The sequence below is a fragment of the Ischnura elegans genome, chromosome 3, assembly GCF_921293095.1.
Source record: "Ischnura elegans chromosome 3, ioIscEleg1.1, whole genome shotgun sequence".
Classification (NCBI taxonomy): domain Eukaryota; kingdom Metazoa; phylum Arthropoda; class Insecta; order Odonata; family Coenagrionidae; genus Ischnura; species Ischnura elegans.
The window spans coordinates 92,498,798-92,522,590 of NC_060248.1; the positions used below are offsets into that span (position 1 = coordinate 92,498,798).

Sequence of the window (23,793 nt, forward strand, 5' to 3'; positions counted from 1 at the left end):
TCAACAGATGAGCAAAAATATTAATATTGAATACACACCGATGAATTTATGTACAAAAAACAACGGAATTGTTATATTATTTAACAATAATATTTTATGAATATAAAATAAGGCAAAAAGAGAGAATTTATGCATTGTATATTATTGGGCTCAAGATAGGGTGTATTCAGAGAAAATATTTGTAGGTTTTAATTTTTAAATCGCCCCTTTTAAACAGATGCGAGCCTAATGAAGCGAAAATATAGAATTAAAACTATCAATTGATATTAAAGAATGTTATATCAACTTAGACACTCTATATTTCACTTAACTAGCATTAAAACTGTCTCAAAGCTGAGAGTCTCTGTAAACTAGCGAAATGAGGGAAAATAACACGTTAAACTGCTATCACTCACACGACTCCAGTAACTCGACAACTTTAACAGCCGTTCTATCCTTAGATCCATATTTCTTGCGTGCTATATTAAGAGTGCGCATCGTTCCTATGGGATTGGGGGTATTTTTTCTTCCCTAACTATGAATTGCTCGCCAAAAACTTATGTTAGAATCTCTGAATGCTCTAGGTACAATTAGAAGACAACTCACAACATTAGGCTGAACCACAAATACAACAATGTTTACCTGAGGGATTTTTTATTATAAGATATAGGGTGTTGACATGGGTCTACATTATGGCCCCTAAATTTTCAATATAGTATCATCAGTCATAAATATCTATAAATATCATAAATATATATCATCGTCAGTTTTAAACGAGTACTAAGTTGAGAAAAAAGTATCGGTCGAGCGGGAGAAAAGCGTTCTCTTGAGAAAACTGCAAATAAAACGCAAACTCACCTACGATAAACACAAAGGAAAATTTCCAATTTTTCTGAGAAAATTCGTTCGTCGGCTCTCCCGAATTACAAATTCAGTTTCGGAAGGAGAACGACTGCATGACCCAAGAGCTGTATGGGTGACAACGCCAGACAGCAAATCGATGGCTAAGTTCTAACACCACGCACATCAAAATTTGGCCGGTTTGAGACAGGTACACTAATCAAAGAGTAATGACATTTAAAAAATAAAATTCAAGCAAAAAACAACTCTTTGTTTGCAAATGTATGCTTCTTTTTCAGTTTTATGAATTTTGGAATTTTTAATTTATAACATAAATTGTTTCTTTTGCTCTCCTAAAAAGTTGCTATTTTTGAGATACGTGTCCTGAGAACTCAGCCATCGAAACTTCTCTTCACAAGGACATTTAGATCAGCCAACGCCAAAGACGATCGCCTTCCGCCTTCCTCTCCGTATTGCTGGACGCGAGGCGCCAAACGCGGAACAGCACCCATAGCGGTCGAGTCGAGTGAGGAAACCGTCCACCTTTTGAAGTGCCGCCTTCGACCGTGAATGAATAATTAGCGGAAGGAGTCTACCGAGTATTGCGAGCGCGGGACACGAGCGATAGGGTGCCGAAGAACTTGGTGGCAAGTCGGTGACGCAAGACACGGAGCTACAGGCGTGAGAGGATGATTATTAATAATTATTGTGCATAGTTGGTCAGGTGTGCCGCTAATGAATTTCATATTTTTTGCCTTCTTCCTCGCAAGTACGAGTTGAAAGTCACTTCTAAAACTTTCCACCTTCATCACAGTAATTATTTTTCTATTTTGACATTTTTAATTTTACCAACTAAAAGAGTAGGGGCATTAATTTTTTAAAGTTACATCAACTTAGTCACTCTATATTTCACTAAACTAGCTAATGTATATACGGCATCCATTCCTTACATGAGGCGTTTAAGGGGGGGGAGAGGGTTTAGTCGATTGTCACCCAATGTCACGTGGGGGAGAGGGGGGGGGATCCGGTAATATTTATCACGTAATTATTAACAAGTATCACGTAATATTTTTTTCCACAAGAAACAGTGCAAAATGTGATTCTAGACTACGGTACGCGCTTGAAAATTTTCACTTTCTATTTAATCGCGAAAAATAGATATCGTCATTTAAAAATCTAAAAGCGTGCAATACGTACTCCAGGAGTAATAATCTTTCGATTTAGGCAATAAAAAAAATAATAGGAAACCACCCTATTCATGGACGCCTCCTAAAGTTTGCTCCAATTCTGTCTATGTGTTCCTCGTCTAACAACGAATTCTTCCAGAGGTTACAGAGGGAGATTCACCGAAATTACCACGAGGAACAAAATTTACCTCGATCTAATCACAAACTACGCTTTTTTAAGCAATTGGGCAGTTCACAACACTATTCCAGGTGAGCCAATCTCATGATAATTTTATGGACTTTCAAATCAACCATGATAGTGACGATATAATCCACTAGGGTTTCACTGAGATAATCATGGGAGAGTTCAACAGCTTATTCACAAGCCACTATGTCACCTCTATTCCTCGGTTTTCTCATTCATTTTAGATAAAATTAAAGCGAACTTAGCCTAATTCACTGAGGCTATGAATTTCTAAGACCATGCTATAAAAATAATTTGGAATCATCAACTTCTGGTCACCAAATCAAAAAACATTAACTGTTTAACGCGCCTAAAAAAATGATGGCAGTTGGCGAAATAAACCTAACAAGGAAATACTTTCGATTTTCGGGGCTTAGTCGAGTTGAAACATTTATGCTGGAAGAAATTTATTCATTTTATGTGTTCCAGAAAAAAACAAAACGACAAAGAGAAAAAAAAAACAAAAATCGATATGACTGAGATTCAATTTAGCAATATGCCATTATTTTTTTGGCACGTAAAGCGATAGAAAATTTCTTCTTCTGGCAATCAAAAGTAGATCTATAATCCTAGGAAACCTCATCGTCAACAGTTATTAATCCGAAGATTGGTCTGACGCAGCTCTCCACTCAATTTTCCTATCAGCTTATCTTTTAACGCCTGCATAATGATTCTGATTTACATCCATGAGGAAACCCACGCCATAAAATATAATAAAACTCATCAATCAAACTTAGCCACACCGAAACTTCCACGCCAATCCAAAATTATAGGAAAAAAAACTTAGGCGCGTGTGCAAAACAACGTAACAGTGCGCATGGCTTAACGGTTAAAATGGTTGAAAGGTCGTGAGAACTAGACTCAGGATAGGGATTTTCCAGTCTCAAAGAGCCTACTGGCGCCGCGACACGGTTCAATAGGTCAGTCATTATATGTGTCCGGGAGGAAGGCTGACGACCCCACAAGCATGCCAATGGCGCCATCGCGATGAAAGGGTCAACATCAACGGCACAAACGCCTCCACTCCTTTTTAACGAGAGTTTGTTCGCAGCGAAATCTGGAAGAGTGCCGAAGAAATGGCTCTCCGTATGCTAACTTGCGGTTGACCCTAATGTTCAGAAGGCTCCGTAGAAACCAGAGCACATTCCGCTTCCATGGGAATAAGGATCCACTATCACAATTGCCAAGGGCCTGAGAATTCACTACCGAAAGCGTTTTGTGAGAAGATACAGCGAAGTAATGTGAAACACCACGCAGAGAGAGTGTGAGAATCTGAAGACGCAGGTGCGAGTATAAAGCTAACCATGATAGCGATCTGTATCAAACAATGAACACGAGCTATAAATTCTTTTAAGTGATTTTAAAAAATTTTCCATTACGACTGAAGCTAAAACAAGCATGAAATCATGCAAGGAATAGATATCAGAGCACATATTCAGAGAGAACGACGTTTTGGCTTGCAATGGCCTCATAGTGTGAAGGTTGCTAGTAGGATTAGTACATATATTTGTATTCTGCTTCTACCAAATCAGTTTCTCTTCTTCTAACACAAAGGAATTTTTCATTTTTATTACTAACATCTAATGAATCCATGTTTACACGATGTAAATATGCAGCATTTTTGACAGCCTATCATAACCACAAGAAAGAGCTAAATGACGATTGTGATTGATGGAATACCTGTAACATTAGCGACGATTACTAGGTATAAACAATTTTTAAGTTCTACGGTTGAAGAAGTATCATTCCGAACAAATATTAAACCAGCATACATTAAAACTTATAATCACCGCGAGGTAACCTGTCCATAAAGAACAATATCCCGGACACAGGAGGAAAATCGTGAGAAGGAAGCATGTAATGATTGTCGCGAAGTATTGTCGAGGGATCTCGCAGAAATAGCACAATTAAGGTCAAAATAGGAAGAATAAATTTCGCTTGCCTCCAAGGTGAAATCTCGAAGGAAGAACACAGGCTCACGATGGTCAGGGTTGGGTTGTGCGGGAACATGACCATGGCTGCTTACCTGGAAAATAATAAAAATAAGCATTAGCGGAAAAAGCCTTAAATGCAGAAATTATGAAACAACAAAGTACATGCTAAACATAAAAGAGATTCCTCGTGACAAGAATAATGAGAACACAGATGATTTCCGTTCACATTTACTCATGTGGGGAAAGCATTGTTGAAGGAAACTCCAAGGGACAAAAAAATGTAAATGTGAAAACTCACCATGAAGGAAATCAATATACAAGTAATGAAATATCCATCAACATCATTTAAAGACACCTTATTTAACGAAACATCTAGTTTTGGAGGGATTTACAACTGGTGCATCATTCAAACTGAACTTAACATCTAAAACTATCGACATGTTTCGACCAGGGGATATTGTAAGGTGAAAACGAATTAAAGGAACTAATAAAATTGAAATCACCACTTTACAATAAAAAGCGAGTAATAAGAACATAATTAATTCGTAATGCACTCATAAAAACGGCAACAGTAATATGGAGACAGTGGGTATAAATCCATAATTTTAGGTTCTTTTTGTGATTTAACGCATGAATACTGGCATAATAGCAGAAAAGTTTAAAGAAAATATTCAAGGATGAAGACCGATATCGAAATAATTTAATATCATGAAAATTAGATGATCTCTGCATTTTTAGGGCACTCACCACGTCCGTTGGCTTTTGTTGACAACAATTTCGCTGACATTGCAGTCAGTTCTTCAGGCCGGACGTGTTAGTATCACTTCGAAGGTGCAAGTAAGAAGGGCATTAGTGTCCTGAAGGAGGACATTATTACACCTTCGACCTGAAGACGCTGACTACAATGTCAGCGAAATTGTTGTCAACAAAAGCCTTGGAGGGAACCAAAGAAAATGAAGAGATTATCTGATCAACGCCGCGAAAATCTTCGAACCTAAACTGAAAATTATTTCGTTCGAGGAATATCCTCCAGGAAAAGGCTCTCGTAAAATTTGATGTTTCGACATGAGGAAGTTTACCTGCGCCCTCAGTCCACAGATCGTATCAGCGGGATCAAGGTAAACCTGGCCGCGAGGCTTAGCAGATTCCACTTCCTCTCCCCTTCGAGAAGAAAGATGATATTTCGCACCATCACTTAACATCGGGTGGCTTCCATTTGTTAGTTACGCACCCGGTTCTTTCTAATTATGCCCCAATTTACACACGATTGCAGATGCGAATTCCAAAACAGAACGAGCCCATTCAGCAAAGGTTTGAGACTAACCATTATCTCCGCATCTCTATATGAATATCTACCAAAGCCATCACTTGAACTTTTCCGTATGATAATCTATGCTACAGAATTCCAGACCCATTCATTCATACAAAATAATTCAAAGCAAAAGCTTTTGCCGACACAAAGGTATACAAAGAAACTGTTCCTCGCAAATTCACGATAGTGCCGTAAAGTGAATCGTCGCTTAAATATGTGACGTAGAGTTTTTGATCTTTGTCCGCAGTCTTCACATAGAGATGGCGAACTTAAACTTGGCTTGAGGATGCTATTAGCAAAGAAGGAGAAACGTTGCCACCATCGTGCACAAAACGCGGACGAAAACCGAAAAACAACCCAATGGCCAAAGGCTTCAATTGTCACATACAAGCATCTCAAAATCGCGTTAAGCCAAGACTAATAGGTTTTCGGAACTGCGGCAAGGACGAAAGCAAGCTTCCATTTACGTTTTTTTTGTTCTACACGAGAGGCGGATATGTTGACCAAAAGGAAAACTCCCAGCTACCACATTCTCCCATCTGCAGAAGCAGCAAAACACATAACAGACAACAGCGCGCCACCCCACTCTACCCACGCCCGAATCTCTTCTCTGAGGCCTTCCAATCTGGTTTTGCAGCATTTTTCCGTCTGGGACCTCTTTCTTTCCTCTTCGAGCGCCTCCCCATCCCGCGACACTCCCGTCCCAAGGAATGACATCTGCCTCGATTGAGTCGCTTAGGATACTTGACGACCCACCAACACATTTGCGTCGTTTTTAAATGCCCACGAGGTCATCCAAGGTAGAGTCCCACAAGGCTCAGGAAGCTAGAAGAGATCTCAACGGCCTCTTTCGCTCTTGTCCAATGCTAAAAATGGTCATTCTTGAATTTATAAGATGAACTCATGATAATACATCTTCATCTACATACTACTCCGCAAGCCTCCTCAATGGCGAGAGTGTTATAACACCAGCCGTTTACAACTCAAGATGAAACGTTTTAACGACATTACGCCTAGCATTTATAAAAATCCTTTATTGTTCGGGGGAAAAACGAATTCCCATACCTATCCGTTCGGCAAAATAACTTTCCCTCATTTGTCCTTTCTGTTGGACCTGAATATATAGTGGGGTTCCAATACGCTGTTCTCCGTGTCGCTCTTAAAGATAAATATTTTCAATTGCTAAAGCTCCCAGCCTAGTAGAGTAAAACTTTGTATTTTACGCAGAAATTTATTAAGATCACACGACGTGTTGCACTGTCCCTATCTGGAGCCCTATCCACTTAGGCAATCTATCGGATAGTTCGTGGTTGGTTTTCGGAAAGACGTCATAATTTCGGAATGAGCTATCCACAAAGATCTATCCGAACTCTCCGTCACGGAAACTCGTCCGAGAGCGGCCGAATTGACGGAGGGTCTCGGAAAAAGACTTTCCGTTTCTCGGAATCGCAAAGTGATGTGCCAGCTGGTGAGTTATGGAATATTTTTACCGCGTAAGTGGTGCTGCAGATGCTGCCAAGAAGTCAAAAGTAATTTGCATTACTGGCATAGTATATGTACTAAAATTATGGGCAATGGATGATTACGTACGGAGTTGGGAACTAAATAAAGTTCCAAGCGAAACCAGTTGAAAGCGTATACCTTGAAAGCCAATAAAGCTTTCAACAATAAAATAATTTATCACATTAGATATCATAAAAGCACCCCCGAGAGACGGATATGGAATCTAGAGACGAAAACAAAATGTTCGATTCCGAAATTTCGGAAACGAGGAGACGTAGTTACTGGATAGGGCTCCTGAAGTGCTGCATAGCACACGCTCGTCCTTCATCAGCCACTTCCCCCCTCCCTCGATCTCGCGAGCGGCGAATAATATTTCCCCAGCTCGACGTCAGTACCGAATCCGTTACGGCGGCGGCGGCAGGAGGGAAACCAAAGAACAGTTTCCGGAGACGCGAATTGGGATATTAGGAATGGGGCTGGAGGGAAGCGGAGAAGGGCGCGGTCAACGATCTGGTAGCGAGAAAAGGGTTCGCAATATGCAGCGGGGGAAGGGGTATATTTCCCTCTTTCCACTAATACTCTACATCTCCACAAGACACTTTATGGGAAAATTTGGAAATTTTCACGTCACCTGAATACGGAGGGGCAATCTCTAAACGATAAAAATTAGAGCAAAAGTCGCCGCTACCATCGTTAAATGTTTCGCTTCCTATCAAATATCTCTTTTCAATTACTTACTTTGAGTTCAATAATGATCTTTAGTTCTTGGAGTTTAGGCCAAATAATGAAAAAGTGATCTGCCTACGTTTCGGTTTATTTTAAACCATCCTCAGGGCCTATTTTCACAGAATTGTTTATTTATTTTTGAGTACAATGGTATCAAATATAACTGACTACCCACGATTAAATGACTCTGTACCTGGAGATGCCCGAACAGTTGAAATTGGATGAGAATGCGGCATTTATTAAATAAAATCATAACTTCACTCCTAATCACGAATTCGCCACTGCTTAGATCTAAGATTCCTCGGGGTCTAAAAAGCGAGTAAAAAGTATGCATATGGCATCGACTACTACAATAAAACCCAAGCTCTTGGCAACGCGGTGTCACAATGCGAACAGCACTTTGAATGCACCAATCACCAAACAAAGAGCTAACATAATGTCCTAAATGCGCAATGAAAAACAAGCAAAGAAACGGCCATAAAACAATGACAAAAATCCGCGTATTTTAAAAGAAAGGCCCATGCCCATAACCATAGAAACATGGGTATAAACTATAAACTCATCAAGCAGCTCTGAGGACTAAGGAAAATAATTTCGTTAAAACGTCGGCGTAAATGGAGAGCCTTAAGCAGTCGGAAGCCCGGGAATCATCGGGATATAACTACATGCTGAATGAAGCTATGACAGTGGTCAGAAATGAAAAACAAATAGGGGACCGCTCCTGTGATCAACGCAACCCTGAGCACTCGGAAGATAAAATGGTTGCTGAAGCCCATTAAGAGCTCGTAAATAAAACTCGACTAGAAAAAAAAGAAAATAATTAATCCTGATATGGTATTTGGAGGAGGCAACCGACAGCTGAGGTCAATTTTGCCATTAGGGAAGAGTATGGAAGGAAGTATGGAGAGAAACCCAGCGTCGGCATTAGCATGACCTTAACGAATGGCACCTAAGGGACCACGGCTTAGCGTCTCATCCGACGGACGGAGTGTTGCGCTTGAAATGCCCTTCACACGCCATTCTAGCAGAGAACGGGCAATCACTGAAAATTCTCTACCACTTTAATAATGAAATACACTTTGTTTCTTCCACTAGTTTATAAAAAAATTCTATAACTGGTTTCGGCTATTACACCATTATCAAATGCAGGGATTTGATAATGGTGTAAGAGCCGAAACCGGAAATAAAATATAATTTTTTATAAACTTGTGGAAGAAACAAAACTTCTTTAATTATTAATATGGAGCCCTAACACCACGTACAAGCTTCAAGTTTTTATTTCATTCTCTGCCACTGCCGGGAATTGAAACTGAGCCCACAGGGTGGGAAGCCAATACTCCAGCCACCACACCAACTCGTTTCCAACTACTCCTAATTAGTTATTACAATTTTCTTTACGGAAGCACCGTGTGAACACATTTTAAGTTTTCTCACTAGGAATTTTAACTACTTGTGCAGCACGTCGGAGGAAGACGGAGTCAGGAGGAAAGATATGGGGAAGAGAAAATGCCGTCCCATAACCGAATGGCTTATTACGATATGTTTCGGAGGGGAAGGCTTTTGAAGCTCGATCTCGCTGGAGCGTCGCCAACAGCAGCGTATGGGCAAGAGAAGACGAGACGGAGGGACAGACTCTGAGACATCACGAGGATGCGGAGGAGGAGGAAAGGCATCCACGATCGGGGGACGATGAGCTACGAGGATTGAGCGGCAAAAAATCAAAGGAGAACAAGAGAAAAACGCGAAACGGAAAGCGAAGTTGAGTGGCAGATGAAGAGGAGAAGGAAAGGCAGTGTAACGCACAGTTGCCAGTTCTACTATCTTGCCAAGAGCTCTTAGTTGCAATACAAGTAAGTTGTGAACAGAACATGCACGGAAAACTTTTAGCTAAGGAGTGCCGATACTTCCCAAGGCAAATCAGGGAAGCAATAGAAATTCAAAAAACACCATTGAATTTCAATAGAGAAGATGGATACTTCCTTCACAGCGCGTGGAAAAGAGTAATCCAAGAGAGAGCCAATCAGATAGAAGCGCCCAGTCAAACAGCCAATCACAATGCAGCTCCCATCCAGCCTACGGTATATAAGCGAGGCAGAAACCGACAGCCGACACCTTCGACCTGAAGACGCTGGCAGGATAGCCAGCGAAACTGTTGTCTACGAACAATCTGACGCGGAAGGAAACCCGGAAGAAATGCAGAGATCAAACCATCGCCGCGGAAACCTACGTTCTAACAGAACATGCACGGTACGTACGGAGAAGTAAATGTCTACTGATAAGGCAAATACACACGGGGATTTGTTTTTACTACTATTATCCCGTAATCGCCATCTAAGTCCAACCAACCAGCTGACATTGCAATTTCAGATTCATCTAACTAACAATGCAAAAATTTACTGCCTTTTTCTTCACTTCTCTGCACTGTCATTTTGAACCTAAGGGATAAACTATCACAGGTTGTAAAAGTTCTTATAATTACTAATATGGGAAACGAGTTGCAGTCGACGAGGACGATTTCATTTGTTGGAATTATAAATGTAAATTGAAAAAAAAATTTTAATGGATTAGGATTGTAGCAATTGTCAGGTTGAAGAGAATGAGATACAATGACCAATATGGTTCACTGGAGAGGATACACGCATTTCAATGGATGTGTTAGATCTTCATAAACCCAAAATTCTCTTTCGACAGGAGAAGGACTTAAAAACTGCATTGCAGGCATAGTAGTGATTCTCTTCTAGGACAGAAGGGCAAAAAGCGTTTAAAAAGGCGATGAACTTATTTATAGTGTAAAACAATAAAAATATCATGCTTCAGTTCTTACATAATCTCATCAAGAGCGAAATCCCGAACATTTTTTTCAAACAACTCGTACCCATCCAATTCCTAAGACTAAACGCATTAAAGAGAACAAAGTGGATGCACAGAAAATAAAAGCCGGCATTGAAACCCGAAATCCGAAAAAAAATTATGAGGAATGAAAGAAGTTAGCAAAAACATAGTAAAAGTAGGTTTCAAAACAATCCTGGCACTTCTCCCTTTTCACGAGCAATACATTTAATGACAATAAAATTTACAATCGAAACATGGAAACAAACACTATCGTTAAAGTCAACCCTTCAGACTCATCACGTGATCTCGGGATTTGCTATTTCTATCTTGGTTTCATGCGCATAACTCATTAATAACTCATGTTCATATTTACTCTGGATCCCTACTATCACGGCGTAAGTAGGAAAAAAAGAAGTTTATGCGACTCATTCGAAAGGCCCGTTTACACGGTACATTAACCCGCAGCGAGTTAATGTCTAAATGCATGAACGCGAGAATGAACGCCAAAATGCACCGTGTAAACCACCCAACTCGTGCGAATGGATGGGTAGAAAATAGAACCTGTTCTGATATGGCCCATGTATTCAAACATGTTTCGTTCCGTCCACCAAAATCGTTCATGCAATCGGACATTAATTCGTACCTACGAGTTAATGTATCGGGTAAACAGGCCCGAAGAGTTTTAGTACATGAAAAAAATAGTCGACACGTGTGGAAGCGGCAATAACACCATGCGACGAGAGATTCGCGAGAATCTGTATCTACATAATACCCCGCGAGCCGCCTGAAAAAGGGGTGTTTCACGGGGTGTTAGGACACCAGCCGTCTACATACAAAAACCAAACGCTCAAACAAAATTATGACTAGCATTTATTAGAGTCCTCTATGGTTCGGGGAAAAAACGAAATCCCACATCTATCCCTCCGGCAAAATATCTCTCTTAATTTACTGCTTGAAGCAGAAGAAAGGACGGCGACGGATATGCCGACGTCTTCAGATCCGAATTCGAAGAATCCGACCCGAGCGAAAAATTCAGAGCGATCGGCGAAGAAAAGGGGGGAGGGATGAGTGGCCGATTCAAGGATAATGGCATCGTCTGTCTACTCTACACATTCCCCTCCACGACCCACCCCTTCCCCTCCATCTCGCTATCTTTTCCGTGATTTACGAGGGCGAACCGCTAACACACACACACTGCCCCTCTGTTCGCTGGAAACTCCCGAGTATACCCCGGACGCTTATCCCTTGAGCAGTATTTCAAATGCAAGTATTTTAAAACGCGTATTGGAAATATATTCATAATTTGTAATTCGTATTTCAAATACAGTCATTTGGTATTTTCCCATTCTAAAATTAAAAAAAAAAACATTTTAAAAATACATTAGAAGTAGCTACGATAACACTTCTGTAACATTATGCTTCAGAGGTTATTTTTTCGCAAAAATCGTTTTTCACACGTTTTCAACTATCCATAAAGTGGCAAGGCAGGCTGTATTATTTTAAAGATCTCTTGGTTTCCATGCAAACGTATTTCGTATTTGAATAGGTATTAAAAATACTATTATGAAGTTTGTTTTTCAAATACCGAAGTCAAAGATATTACGTATTTCACATACATTTGCAGCGGTATATTGCATTTCAAATACTCAGCCGGCCTATATTTTGCACAGCCCAGCCCCAGTCATTCTCTGGGAGGGAAGAGATCCTTAGGGAGGCCATCTCCCCCATTTTAACTTCATTCCCCTCCCTCCTCTTTAGCTCGCGTCCATTTGATGGACAGCCTCGCGGGCAAGGAGACGCTGAGGTACGAAGCAAATAGTCCCGGAGGAAAGAAAGCGCGTGCGGCGTTGCCAAATCGAGTGCGATTCCTCCAAGCACAACCGTGAATTGCATCGACTCGAGGGGGGAGATAAAGAGAGTTCGTAGGGGCTCCTCCGATAATGCCTTCATCGGCTTACATGCTGAATCACGATGGGATATCTTAAGAGGAGACACCACTTCCGTATGACCGGTCTTCTTCTTTGTTCATAAATGACAAAACGAAGTCGTTTACGGATTGATTTTCTCGGTACGACATGTTTCAACCTCAAGAGGTCACTTTCAAGAAAATCAATCCGTGGAAGAAAACGAACTCATTTTGTCATTTGTGAACTACAACTTCCACAAAGTTGAGCCGGAAACCATTGAATTCTTCTTTGCAATTTTCATACCACCGAAAACAGCACATATTGGCCTTTTGCATAGGGTTTTATCAATTACTTAACAATTGCACGAGCACCAACAACCATGTTCAAAATAGGCGCAACCCAACTATACGGGACTCGAACTCGCGACATCTTGTTTAGCAGAAGAGCACTTTACCCTAACGCCACCGAGGCCGACATTTTTCTCGAGATCTATTAATTAACTCGTTCAAACTTACGCTGTAATAACGAAATTTTCAATGAGGTAGTAGACCAAGCTATTTGATGTACACCCTTGTTTACATTTGCCTGCATCTCAATAATGTAAATTTCACATAAGTAATTCCTCAAATGTGAAAGTTGCATTCTTCAGATACATTCATGTGCTGAAAAATGTAAATGTGATTAATATATAAAAATTCAAAGACGATAAAGTAAGATTTATCCGAGATGTTCGTCAATAAAATCATACTAATCAAGAAAGAATGATGCGCCTTCCTTCCTAACGAATAAATAATCCGGGGAGCCGGGTCAAGAGGAGTTCATTATGATTTCGTTACAATTGCAAATATTTAACTGATAAAAATAGGCTCAAAACGGAATGCAATACGCCGATATTAGCGCTCTACCGCGCCAACTTGTCCTCAATAAAAATAATACAACTCTTTAGCTCGCTGATGGGTCTCTCAACTTGGCGTTTCTCAATATCTCTAACAAAAATATACTATTTTCTTGTCGAACAAGAGATAGCAAAAAGAACATTTTCTACACGTGCATAGAAAATGAATTACGTTCACCAGCGATGGCTGTCAAGTTTTGACCAACGAATTCCGCGCCTCGACATTTTTTCCATTCAGCCTAAAATATTCCGACAGTACAAAACCTGCTAAAACGGAATACAGAATTCCCACCTTTCGTAAGGCAAGGAGCGACTTCATTATTTCATGACGCATAAAAATTAATTAGATAAAAAATTTAACGAGATAAAAATAGATTTTATGATTTCCCGGCAAATTATCTGGTAAAACTTCTTTTGGAATTCCCATCGGATTAGAAACTCCATTTCTACCTAGGTTGGCGGGGATCATCCTCGGGGTACTGAGGATGATCCCCGTCGGAGTTTCTAACCCGGTGAGAATCAGCTAGAGAGTAGTTTACTCCCGAATACGTGATTGTTTACCTAGCTTCGATGCTAAGAAAAGTACAACCAAAACCACAAGAAACCAGAAAAAGAATTAAAGAAAAAATATCAATTAATGCTTCCCTGAAATATTAACATCAGAAAGACTGACGACTCTAATAAAATACTCAGATGACCGAAACCAGACGACGCCGGGCCATAAGACAAAAAAATTGAAATAATGGAGACTTCTCTGAAACATAAACATCCGGGGGAATGCCAATTTTTTTGCGCCAATTGGCACCCAATTTTCGCTTCCGGCTCACGAAGAACGCGTTGCCCCCGACAGCGAGCATCCATTAACATCAATCGGAAACGAGGCGATGGCACGGTCTTTCCGTCCAATCCGAGTGGCGCACGGCCCGAGAATTATTAATCGCCGCGACGGGGAGGCGCTGGCAGGGGGTGTGCCCGGAGAATTGCCCCGCTTTCAAGGCCAAGGCGACGCCGGGGGCGATTTCGCTCGTCGTCCCGCTCGGAGACGTCGCTTAAAAGGGTCACAAAAGAGCATTTCTCTCTTGTCTGTCCAATTCATGTGAGGGCACTCGGCCAGCCCCACCTCTGTAGGACACCATTGCGAATTATATTCCATGGGTTCTCATTTATCCAAGACTTACCACCCGATACCCACCATCCGCAGACTAATACTCGCAAGCATGAGGGATTCGTTGCAGAACTATTTAATCCACGAACATAATTTTTAAAAAACGATGACGAAAAATGAAAAGATGAACAAGCAAAATTAATATTACGATTAAAAAGACAAAAAATATAAAATTTAAAAGTCACAAAAATAACGATCTTCGAATCAAATTGCATTTACCAACTGTTCTTGTGTAATGCCAAATAATTACTGTTAAGCTTCCTATTCACACAAACAACAACAAAAACGACAAAGGTTCTTAGGCGCCATTTATTTTTAATATTTAAAATGACTGGTTGAGGTAAGGACTCACCGGGACAGTAGAATTGTAGGCGGCTTCAGCGCGATTATCAACGCGAGAGGAAGAGTAAGAATTAAAGCGGAGCGTGGTGCTGTTGCTTTCGGGATAACTCCACGTGTCTCATGATTTCGGAGGACAGTTTCCCCAGCGTTTTAATAGGCTTCTTCAGGTCAGTGGCGTATGCCTGAAGTGACGAGAGCTCCAACTATAACACCCCGCGAAAGCTAAAAGTAATATAAAGCGAAGTGATTTGTGAAGAACGGCTTGAAGAATTACTTGCCCCACTACCCCATCCTCGAATTGAACCTCCCTTTGAAATCCCCTGAGACTCATTCCTTTGCATACAGTCTATACATCCTATTCACTTGCTCATTCGCTAGCTGTCTTCCATCTCTTAGTACTCGCTCGATTCAAATCCTCTGTCTCCTCTGCATCCCCTTTAGGACTTGTTTTATTGAAGTATTCTACCGATCAAGGTAGGTTTTCATGGAGTATTTTAAGATGCATTCTGGGAGCCTTCCCTTCCTTCAAGCCCTTTCCTCTTCCATTCACTGTAAGGTCTAATCCTTTTAATTCTATCTAAAAATCCAATTCTCTTCCTTCCTCTTCCTCGTTTACCTAAAATTCTACCCTCTTAACACCATTTTCAACTCCAGGTTTTGTACCCTGCTAAAAAACCTTGCACACACTATCTGCTCACCAAGTTACGGCCTCTATCAGTTTTTTCTCAGCTGAGAAAAAGCTTTGGACACCTCACTGAGTACAAATTCTCAAGGCTGAAGGAACAAAGCATCATCTTTTTTATTTTTCGAATCGGAGACTCACTCCACCCGTGGAACAAATGATGCCGTCAGTGGTTCCAGCAAGGCACTCGATCAACATAAGGCAAACAGAAATGTTCCCAACTTTCCGTGCACGAATGAGAACTTGAAGCTGATACAATGGACAATTAATCGCGACGTGAAAGTAAACCAACCATTGAAAGGGACGCGGACAATGCATCATCCGCGGTCCCCCGATGCGCTGATGCCAATGAATGAAAGCTGCGTGTGGTTTGACATTCTATACGTAGGAGAGACAAAACAGGGCGTAAGAGAGGGCCGATGGATTAACATGTCACGTATCTCGCTCACTTTTATCATTAATTCTGTCTTCTGTGGACTCATACAAATGCATTTTCACATTACATACCACAGGTAGACACTCAGCATGCACCAACTATATTGTGCATAAATGAAATGTATCTTAAAAGTCCCAACACATTACTAAGAAGCCAAAAATATGCGTTTTTGATGACCGGGCTTTTTCGCTTTTGATTCATCGTATTATTATTGAAAATGAGTCGCTCTACATTCCACCTATTCTGAAAAAATAAACTAATGACATCAATGCTCATACCTTTAGGTCAATGGTAGGAGGGAAGACCAATCATTGACGATAATACACGGAACAACACGGGAGTAAATCTTGTCAAATTAAAATTTGTAAATACGGTAATTTGTAAATCCAAGCTCCATAATGATCAAGTCAACACAAGGAAAGTTGGCAATGTATAGGCCAATGAATCAGCTTATACGACCACAATATGCTTTTAAAAAATTGTAATTGGAACACCTACTAGAGTTCATTAGATTTTTCTTCCCAGGATTAATCGAATGAGTAAAATAATTATAGGTAGTCTTCGGTTTATGGAAAATGGCAATGCATACAAATGGTTACTTGGTGGAAGATACTATCGATGGAGAGATAATTCATTTAAGCACGGGAGGAAATCAATAATGGAAGAGAATACTGGAAGAGTAGAATGGCGAGCAAGCCATAGTCTAACCAGCAACCAACGAGCTGAAAGGAAGACCAATCAGGAATCAGGAGCGAGGTAAAAAAAATCAATAATCAATGACTGACGAAAAGTGGCCCATTAAAAGGGCCATCTGACCAAAAACGTATCGTCACGCGCCCGGGCGGAGACGCGATAGAAATCAAATCCGACCCAATCGCCGCCATTAATTATAATTTACGGACGGTTACAGATCGGAGATCCCGATTGTTCTCAAATTGAAGGGACCTACCGTGGCCGATCCATCGACGGAAAGCGAAGGCCATCCAGGCCCACGGAATGATTGAAGAGAGGAAGGTTGCAGCCGAAAATTATCGCCGACCTTCATCGTATAGGGACGAAAAGATTGTGGTCAAGCGATTGTTTTCGATTAATTAAGAAGGAATAAAACTGTTTACCCACGTTAAAATTCGCGAATTTGCAAATCAATTACGCGAATTACGGGATAATTTTGGAGTGAGACTTGCAGAGTCACGAGTTGTGGACCAATCAACCGAGTTACGACCAAGAAGAAGGAATGAAGCTGTTTACCCACGTTAAAAATAGATTTTTTTGAAAATTAATTACGCAATTCACAGCACAATTTTGGAGTGAGAGTTGCCAATTACGAGTTGTGGATCAATTTACGGAGTTTCACCGCCAATGACCCCGTGCATTCGACGGAGCATTAATTTTTGAAGGTAGTGTTTCCAAGTCGTTACCTCCAGAACGAGGAGGTAGCATTTCAAAATGACTCAATTTTTGAAACTAATAAAGGCGAAAATGATGAAACAGGAATGGTCCACGAGGGGGAATGATTGAAAAATACACATATTACATTTAATGTGCAAAAACCACAAGTAGTACCGCAGTAGAATTTCACGGAGTCGCCCGCAAAAGCAATATAAAGCTTATTAACCCGGGAGTAGTCGCGCCTAACATGTAGCCTTACGTGGTCGCTGCGGGTCACTCTGACCCGCACTAAAAGAAATTGTTTGAAAGCTTAATTTACATTTTTGTTTTTTTATAGCATTATACATTTCAGTTCCAAGGTATATAAACTCAAACCATGTGTTTAAAAAAGACATTTTATTGCTTTTATATTTTTTTCGGAATTAAAGAAAAAGTATCACAAAAAATGAGATTTTTGTCATAGTACAAGTTTTTTAGTAATTTTACGGCTAACTAGCTTACTTACAATAATTTTTACTCTTTAATATTGAACATAGGTTATAAAGAAATAAAAGATTAATATATGGCTTATTGTTATATGGAAAAGTTTTCAAGTTATTGAAGCATGAAAATGTTGTACATATTTTCTTCAAAAAAAAACGAAATATCAATGAGCCATGGTTTATCACATAGATTAAAAGAAAACTTCAACTATTACTTCAAAATATTTTTCCAATAAGAACTAATATATACTTCCACAACTTTATGTCACTACAAATGTCCAGTTATTGGTTTAGTTGCATCCCAAAGTCAGTATAGTTGAGGTATCTTGGCCACGCGTGAACCTACATAACCCACAACTTGATTAGATACACAAATGTATTTTTTATAAAAGCACATCAAAACTTTCAGGTGTAAAAATGTTGTGTAGTTCCTATGTGTATAATATAAAAAAACTCACCATTTATTCCATGTCAATACAGTTGAGACAAGTGGGCTTGGAGTGTTAGCCACAGACAGGGATGTTGCATGACGCACAGTTGTGAGCCGACTTGTTGCCTTGACGGTCGCAAAGTCCACACCGCTTTCTCTAGTTCAGGACTTCTACTGGAGGGCGAATAATGTCTTCTTTTAGTATGTCCAAAATATTAATACGGGTTGACTTTGACAGAGATCCTTGAAGACGAGTTCTAAGGTGAGGTGTAACTATAGTTCCGTAGCCAACTCTTTGAGCCATTTCCTTCGTACACGTTTTCTTTCTTTGTGATTTCAGGAGCAAATGATGAGAGAGTTTAGTCCTATGATGTGTAAAATGTGGTAAAATGCTGTGAGGGGCCAACAATTTGTCTTTCTGGCGACAGAGTAATTGCCACACATTTCATCAACCACATCAACTCCTCCTTTTGTGGCGTTGTAAAATGTTATTATCTCTGGTTTCTTTTGTTCTCCTGTGGCATTGTCAATACTTTTACTGTGATGCATGGTGGAGGTCAATAGAACAACCTTGTTCTTATTCGGGACATAAGATACGAGTGTTGTCAAGTTTTTGGCAAAACCAAAAATTGACGAGTGTACTTCTCGATTCTTAGTTCTCAAAAACTCTGGAGGTATCTCTTTTTTGTTTTTCCTGATTGTCCCAACTGTGCTGAGTTTTTGATTTTGCAAGAGATCATTAGAAAGGGCAGTACTAGAAAACCAGTTATCATAAGTGACGTTTCTGTTGCTTCCACTTATCGGTTCGACAAGCCTGACTACTACTGGAGATGGTGTTAGACTTATGTGTTCATGAGGTCCCGGGCGTTGTTTTCCAAGATATACTTCCATGTTGAGTGCATAAAATGTTCGTGAGTCAACCAATGAAAACACCTTCAAACCATATTTCGCAGGCTTATTCCGCATATACTGCCTGAAACCGCACCTTCCACGGAAGGCCCACAACATTTCGTCAATTGTTGTGAACTCACCAACAGAAAAGTTTGATTTACATTCCTTTACAACAAATTCAAAAACATCCCTGAAAGGTGCTAACTTGTCCACTTCCATCCTCTGCACTCGGGTTCTTTTATCATCGAATCTTAGCATTCGAAGCAAAAATTTAAATCGATTCAAAGACATTACACACTTGAATAGACGCACTTCTTCCCACAACTCTTCTGCGTTCAGATGTGAAGCCTTCAACACACCTGCGTAATACAATAAACCCAACAGGGCTTTAGTTTCTTCAACTGTAGTGTTTTTACAGTCACGATCTCGGCCATATTTGGTGGTAACTTTAATGAAATGAAAGACGCGTAAAGATACTTAGTGGACTGTATTAACAATAGAAATGGTTCACATTACAGAATAGATGCTTCTCGGTTGATGTCACGCCAAACACTGCCCCCTTGTCTCTGTCTCTGAAGGTGCAGCCCTTGCACTAAGTCATGTCACACCAGGACCTCCACCCCCGACCCCACCGAAGGCCCCTAACCCAGTCCTCAACTCATACATCCATCATCGCGACCTCCACTCACCCCAACCCTAAGGTCCAAACCACAATTTTTGACAACGCTAATGGTCGCTGCGGGTCAGGGTGACCCGCACATGCACGACTAGGTCAACAAACGAGCGGAAACTGAAGAAACTCAACAGGGTATGGTAGGAGGGTTTTAGAGAAGCAGCTACACGGAAAGTGAAGACCGTTCGTTACTTTGCACATACAGGACAGATATAAATAGTTGCGTGCGGGTCGGAGCGACCCGCGGCGACCACTCCCGGGTTAAATACCATTATAGTTACTATACTAGTCAAGGTAGATTTGTAACTTTCTTTATTATTATTATTCATTTCGGCACAAGACTTATAACTCTTATTTGATTCATTAAATCGTGGAGGCACTCTTTCTCTCCTTTTTTTCTCTGTTTATGAAGATCACTGTCTCTATGTTACCTCCCACTCCATGGGCCTATGGCTTTCAGACGCCTATCCCAATGCCTCAGCGAAGTCGCCTGCGTGATATAATTAAAAGCTGCCGCGTGAAAGTCGGTAAAACTCATACAAAATGGCAAAAGAAGAAACCCCGGGACTAGATTTAGAAACATGGATAGCATGATGGCTTCCGCTGTAAACCGGAAAACCAAAGGTCCGAGGACCCGATCCAATTCCAAGAAATATTTTCCCATACCAATAGCGTGGTTTCCTATTATTTTTTTAATTGCCCAAATCGAAAGACTATTACTCCTAGATTTCTCCTGGATTATTACTCCTGGAGTATTTCACGCTTTTAGATTTTTAAATGGCGATATCTATTTTTCGTGATTCAATTAAACCACATACCGATGGCTAAGTTCTAACAACACGTATCTAAAAATAGCAACTTTTCAGGAGAGCAAAAAAAGATTTATTTTTAATTGTTTATAATTTTAATTGAAATTAAAAACAAAAAACATAAAGCTGAAGAAGAAGCGCACATTTGCAAATAAAGAGTTGTTTTTTATGTAAGATTTGTTTAGTTGTTTTTTGCTAGAATATAATTTTTCATTCACAGTTTTAGCAGTATTAACTCAGACACAAAATTTTGAGACACGTGTTGTTAGAACTTAGCCATCGATACAAGGATTTAAGCTACCGAAACGTAGGCGATGGAACCATTCACCCGGTTAATAACCCGAGAAGATTTTCTACATCCGTCCCGTTTGCCGACTACCGACGATCCCTCAGTGGTGTGGGATTCCTTTCGCGGGCGAGACGAGCCGGGCCGCGTGCTGCATCCGTCAGTCGCCGCACCATCTCAGACGGAACGGGAGGGACGGGCGAGGAGTTCAACGGCCTCCCGCGGGTCAACGGAATTCTCTCGGCCACCGCCGCCCGACCGACCGGGGCCACCGAATAATTTCGTCGGCGGCCACCGTCGGCGAGATCTCCGGACGAGGGAGGAGACACCGTCCCACCTGAGAGTTGCTTGATTGGAGATATTTCCCATTCACTTTTAATTGCTCAATGTCACCCGATTGACTTCAATGCCAATTATTAGGTATACCCATGTTGGTTTTGGGCCACACCCGGTGGAATCCTGTTGTAACATGATTGAATAACTAACAAATTCACATTATTAAGGATTAAATTTACGATTCTATTTCCCAAAGATGTATCACTATTTTATTTTTCAAAATAAATTCTAAGAAATATGGTATTGCAGCAGAATCGAAAAATTTTATTTCGAATCGACAGTGCTTTAAGTTAAGTTAAGCTTAATCAATTGCTTTAGCAGTAGCAATAGCTTTTACTATTACATACAGGTAGTGGCTACAACCAGAAGGTTCTCTTGAAACAGTATATACCAGGTTAATTAGGATAAGTGAGGGTAGAGGTAATATCGAACTAGCTATAACTCACAGTAAGGGTAGGGGTTAATTCTTTTCCCAGGGGGACCTCGCTCTTCTTACGACAAAAAAACTGCCTCCTCGAAGTGTGATGTGGCCTGGGGAAAGGTACAACCCTAAACCTTGATTGTGTGCATTCTGATGCTTAGTCCGGGGCGACCTCAACCAATACCTATCCAAGCCGATCTTTTTGTTGATTCACTAAGAGAAGTGAGTGCGATCCAGCAATTGACTTAAAAAACTTTGATATTTGGAAGATCGACTATCGAAGTTAGACAAATAAAAATAAAACTGTCTATTCTTGTCACGACATCTAAGGCCATCACAGAATGATTTTAATATCTTTCAATTGCCATATTGAAATGAACACTCGCAATTTTACACGATTCGCCGCGCAAACGTTTTCCCCTACTCGGGAACTGGCCGGGGATGAACAGCTTCCGAACTGGCGTACGCGGAGAGCTTATTCAGGACTCGCAATTCTGCACACGTAGACAACGGAACATTACACGACGCACAGTTACCTAACCATAACAGAGACACTACTTGTAGAAGAGAACACATATGTGATAAGATAGAATGTAAATAGCTACAGTTACATCACTCCTTGACTCATCGACGCTAGAACAGAAGAGGGAAACCCATATTCAACAACCAGTTCCGAATCAGCAAATGTACAATTACCTTTATGACCTACAAGATTTGCGATAATAAAGATGAATTTCACAGTAAACTACGACTGTTGTAAAACATACCGTAACCGAAGTTTAGAAACGCTCAACCTTGAGACGCTGAATGTGATAAATATAAAATTATTAGTTATTATTAAAATTAATACGAATTCCACTCACTTCATTTTCAGACCATTCGTTGACGCCCTATATATACAGCTGATGCTGTTTTCTCTTAAGCGGCGAATTTTATTAAATTCTACTCGAAATACGGGCATTTGTGGAAATCCAATGATTGTACCTCATTTGCGAGCAATTATACCACTGAAAAGGGACGATAAAGATGAACAAATACTGTATTAATAGTTCATTTAGACGTGCAATCAATCATTAGGGAGCAATGAAATACTTTCATTCTATATTCACGAGTCTCCTTATGCACCAACGGCATGGGATAACTTCACTGATCATCGGTGCGGAACCCTAACGAGGAACAAAAGCGGCTACAGGTTTGCTTACCTGAAGGATAATGGATACGAGAACAAGAACTGAAATTAATTCCAAAGGTGAGTTTTCGTTTTAATTATGAAGGTAATTATTACGGCTCGATAGCAACTATCTGGGTGAGAGAACTCTGAAGGCAATAAAAATATTCGAGACTGAATAAATGAATACGTAATAAAAATTAAATAATCAAATCCACGAAGGGTCCACGGGCTAATTAGAGCATAGGGTAGAGCATAATAACCACGATTAATGACTAACGTCGTGACGCGGAACAATGGAGTAAACACACATCCAGTAGTTCTTTAACATATATGATTTTAATATTTTGGATGGAGGATGAGCTTCAATCCGAGAATCAAACACGGGAAGAAATACCTACCGAAAGGTGGTAGGTATCAAAACAAGCTCTCAAGAAAGATACAACTGAAGATACACGTTTTGCGGTGCACAGAGAAAATTTATATTTTAGAAGGCTCAACACGCCATAAAAATATGCTAATATTAAGGCTGCCTTCGCACGAGCCTACGCGCACCTGGAATAGTTTTCCTTCGGACCAAAAATAGAGAAAAAATTCGTAAGCGCCCAAAGATTCGTTAGATACACGCTATCATCTGATAAGAGTCCTCCTCTTGACAGTTAAATGCCTCAATCAGATAAAATAACCCCCTTTAAAATTCTTGGCTCACGTGCATGAAAAGAAACCCTGAATTAATATCATGGCAAACACCCATGCGTAAATTAGCCACGCCGAATCTCAACAACCAAAGCTCCCAAGAGATAGGAGATTATTTTTTATCCTTATTCACTATAATACTGTCCTTCCTTTCCTAAACGTCTTTCCTACATCCCGCCGTATAAAATCTGAAATCACGGAAGTAGTAGCAATAGCTACCTGTTAATTAGAAATAAGGATTTGGTATTT

At 40.4% G+C, this 23,793-nt stretch overlaps 1 protein-coding gene across 1 annotated transcript in view; it reads right to left on the reverse strand.

Annotated features, from left to right (window-relative positions):
• The window catches only part of LOC124156142 (cytospin-A-like), a 526,115-nt gene that overhangs the window by 121,597 nt on the left and 380,725 nt on the right, over positions 1-23,793 (reverse strand). Inside the window, exon 7 of the mRNA XM_046530489.1 lies at positions 4,172-4,255. Coding sequence (XP_046386445.1) covers positions 4,172-4,255 — 84 coding nt within the window. The remainder of the gene's footprint in view (positions 1-4,171; positions 4,256-23,793) is intronic.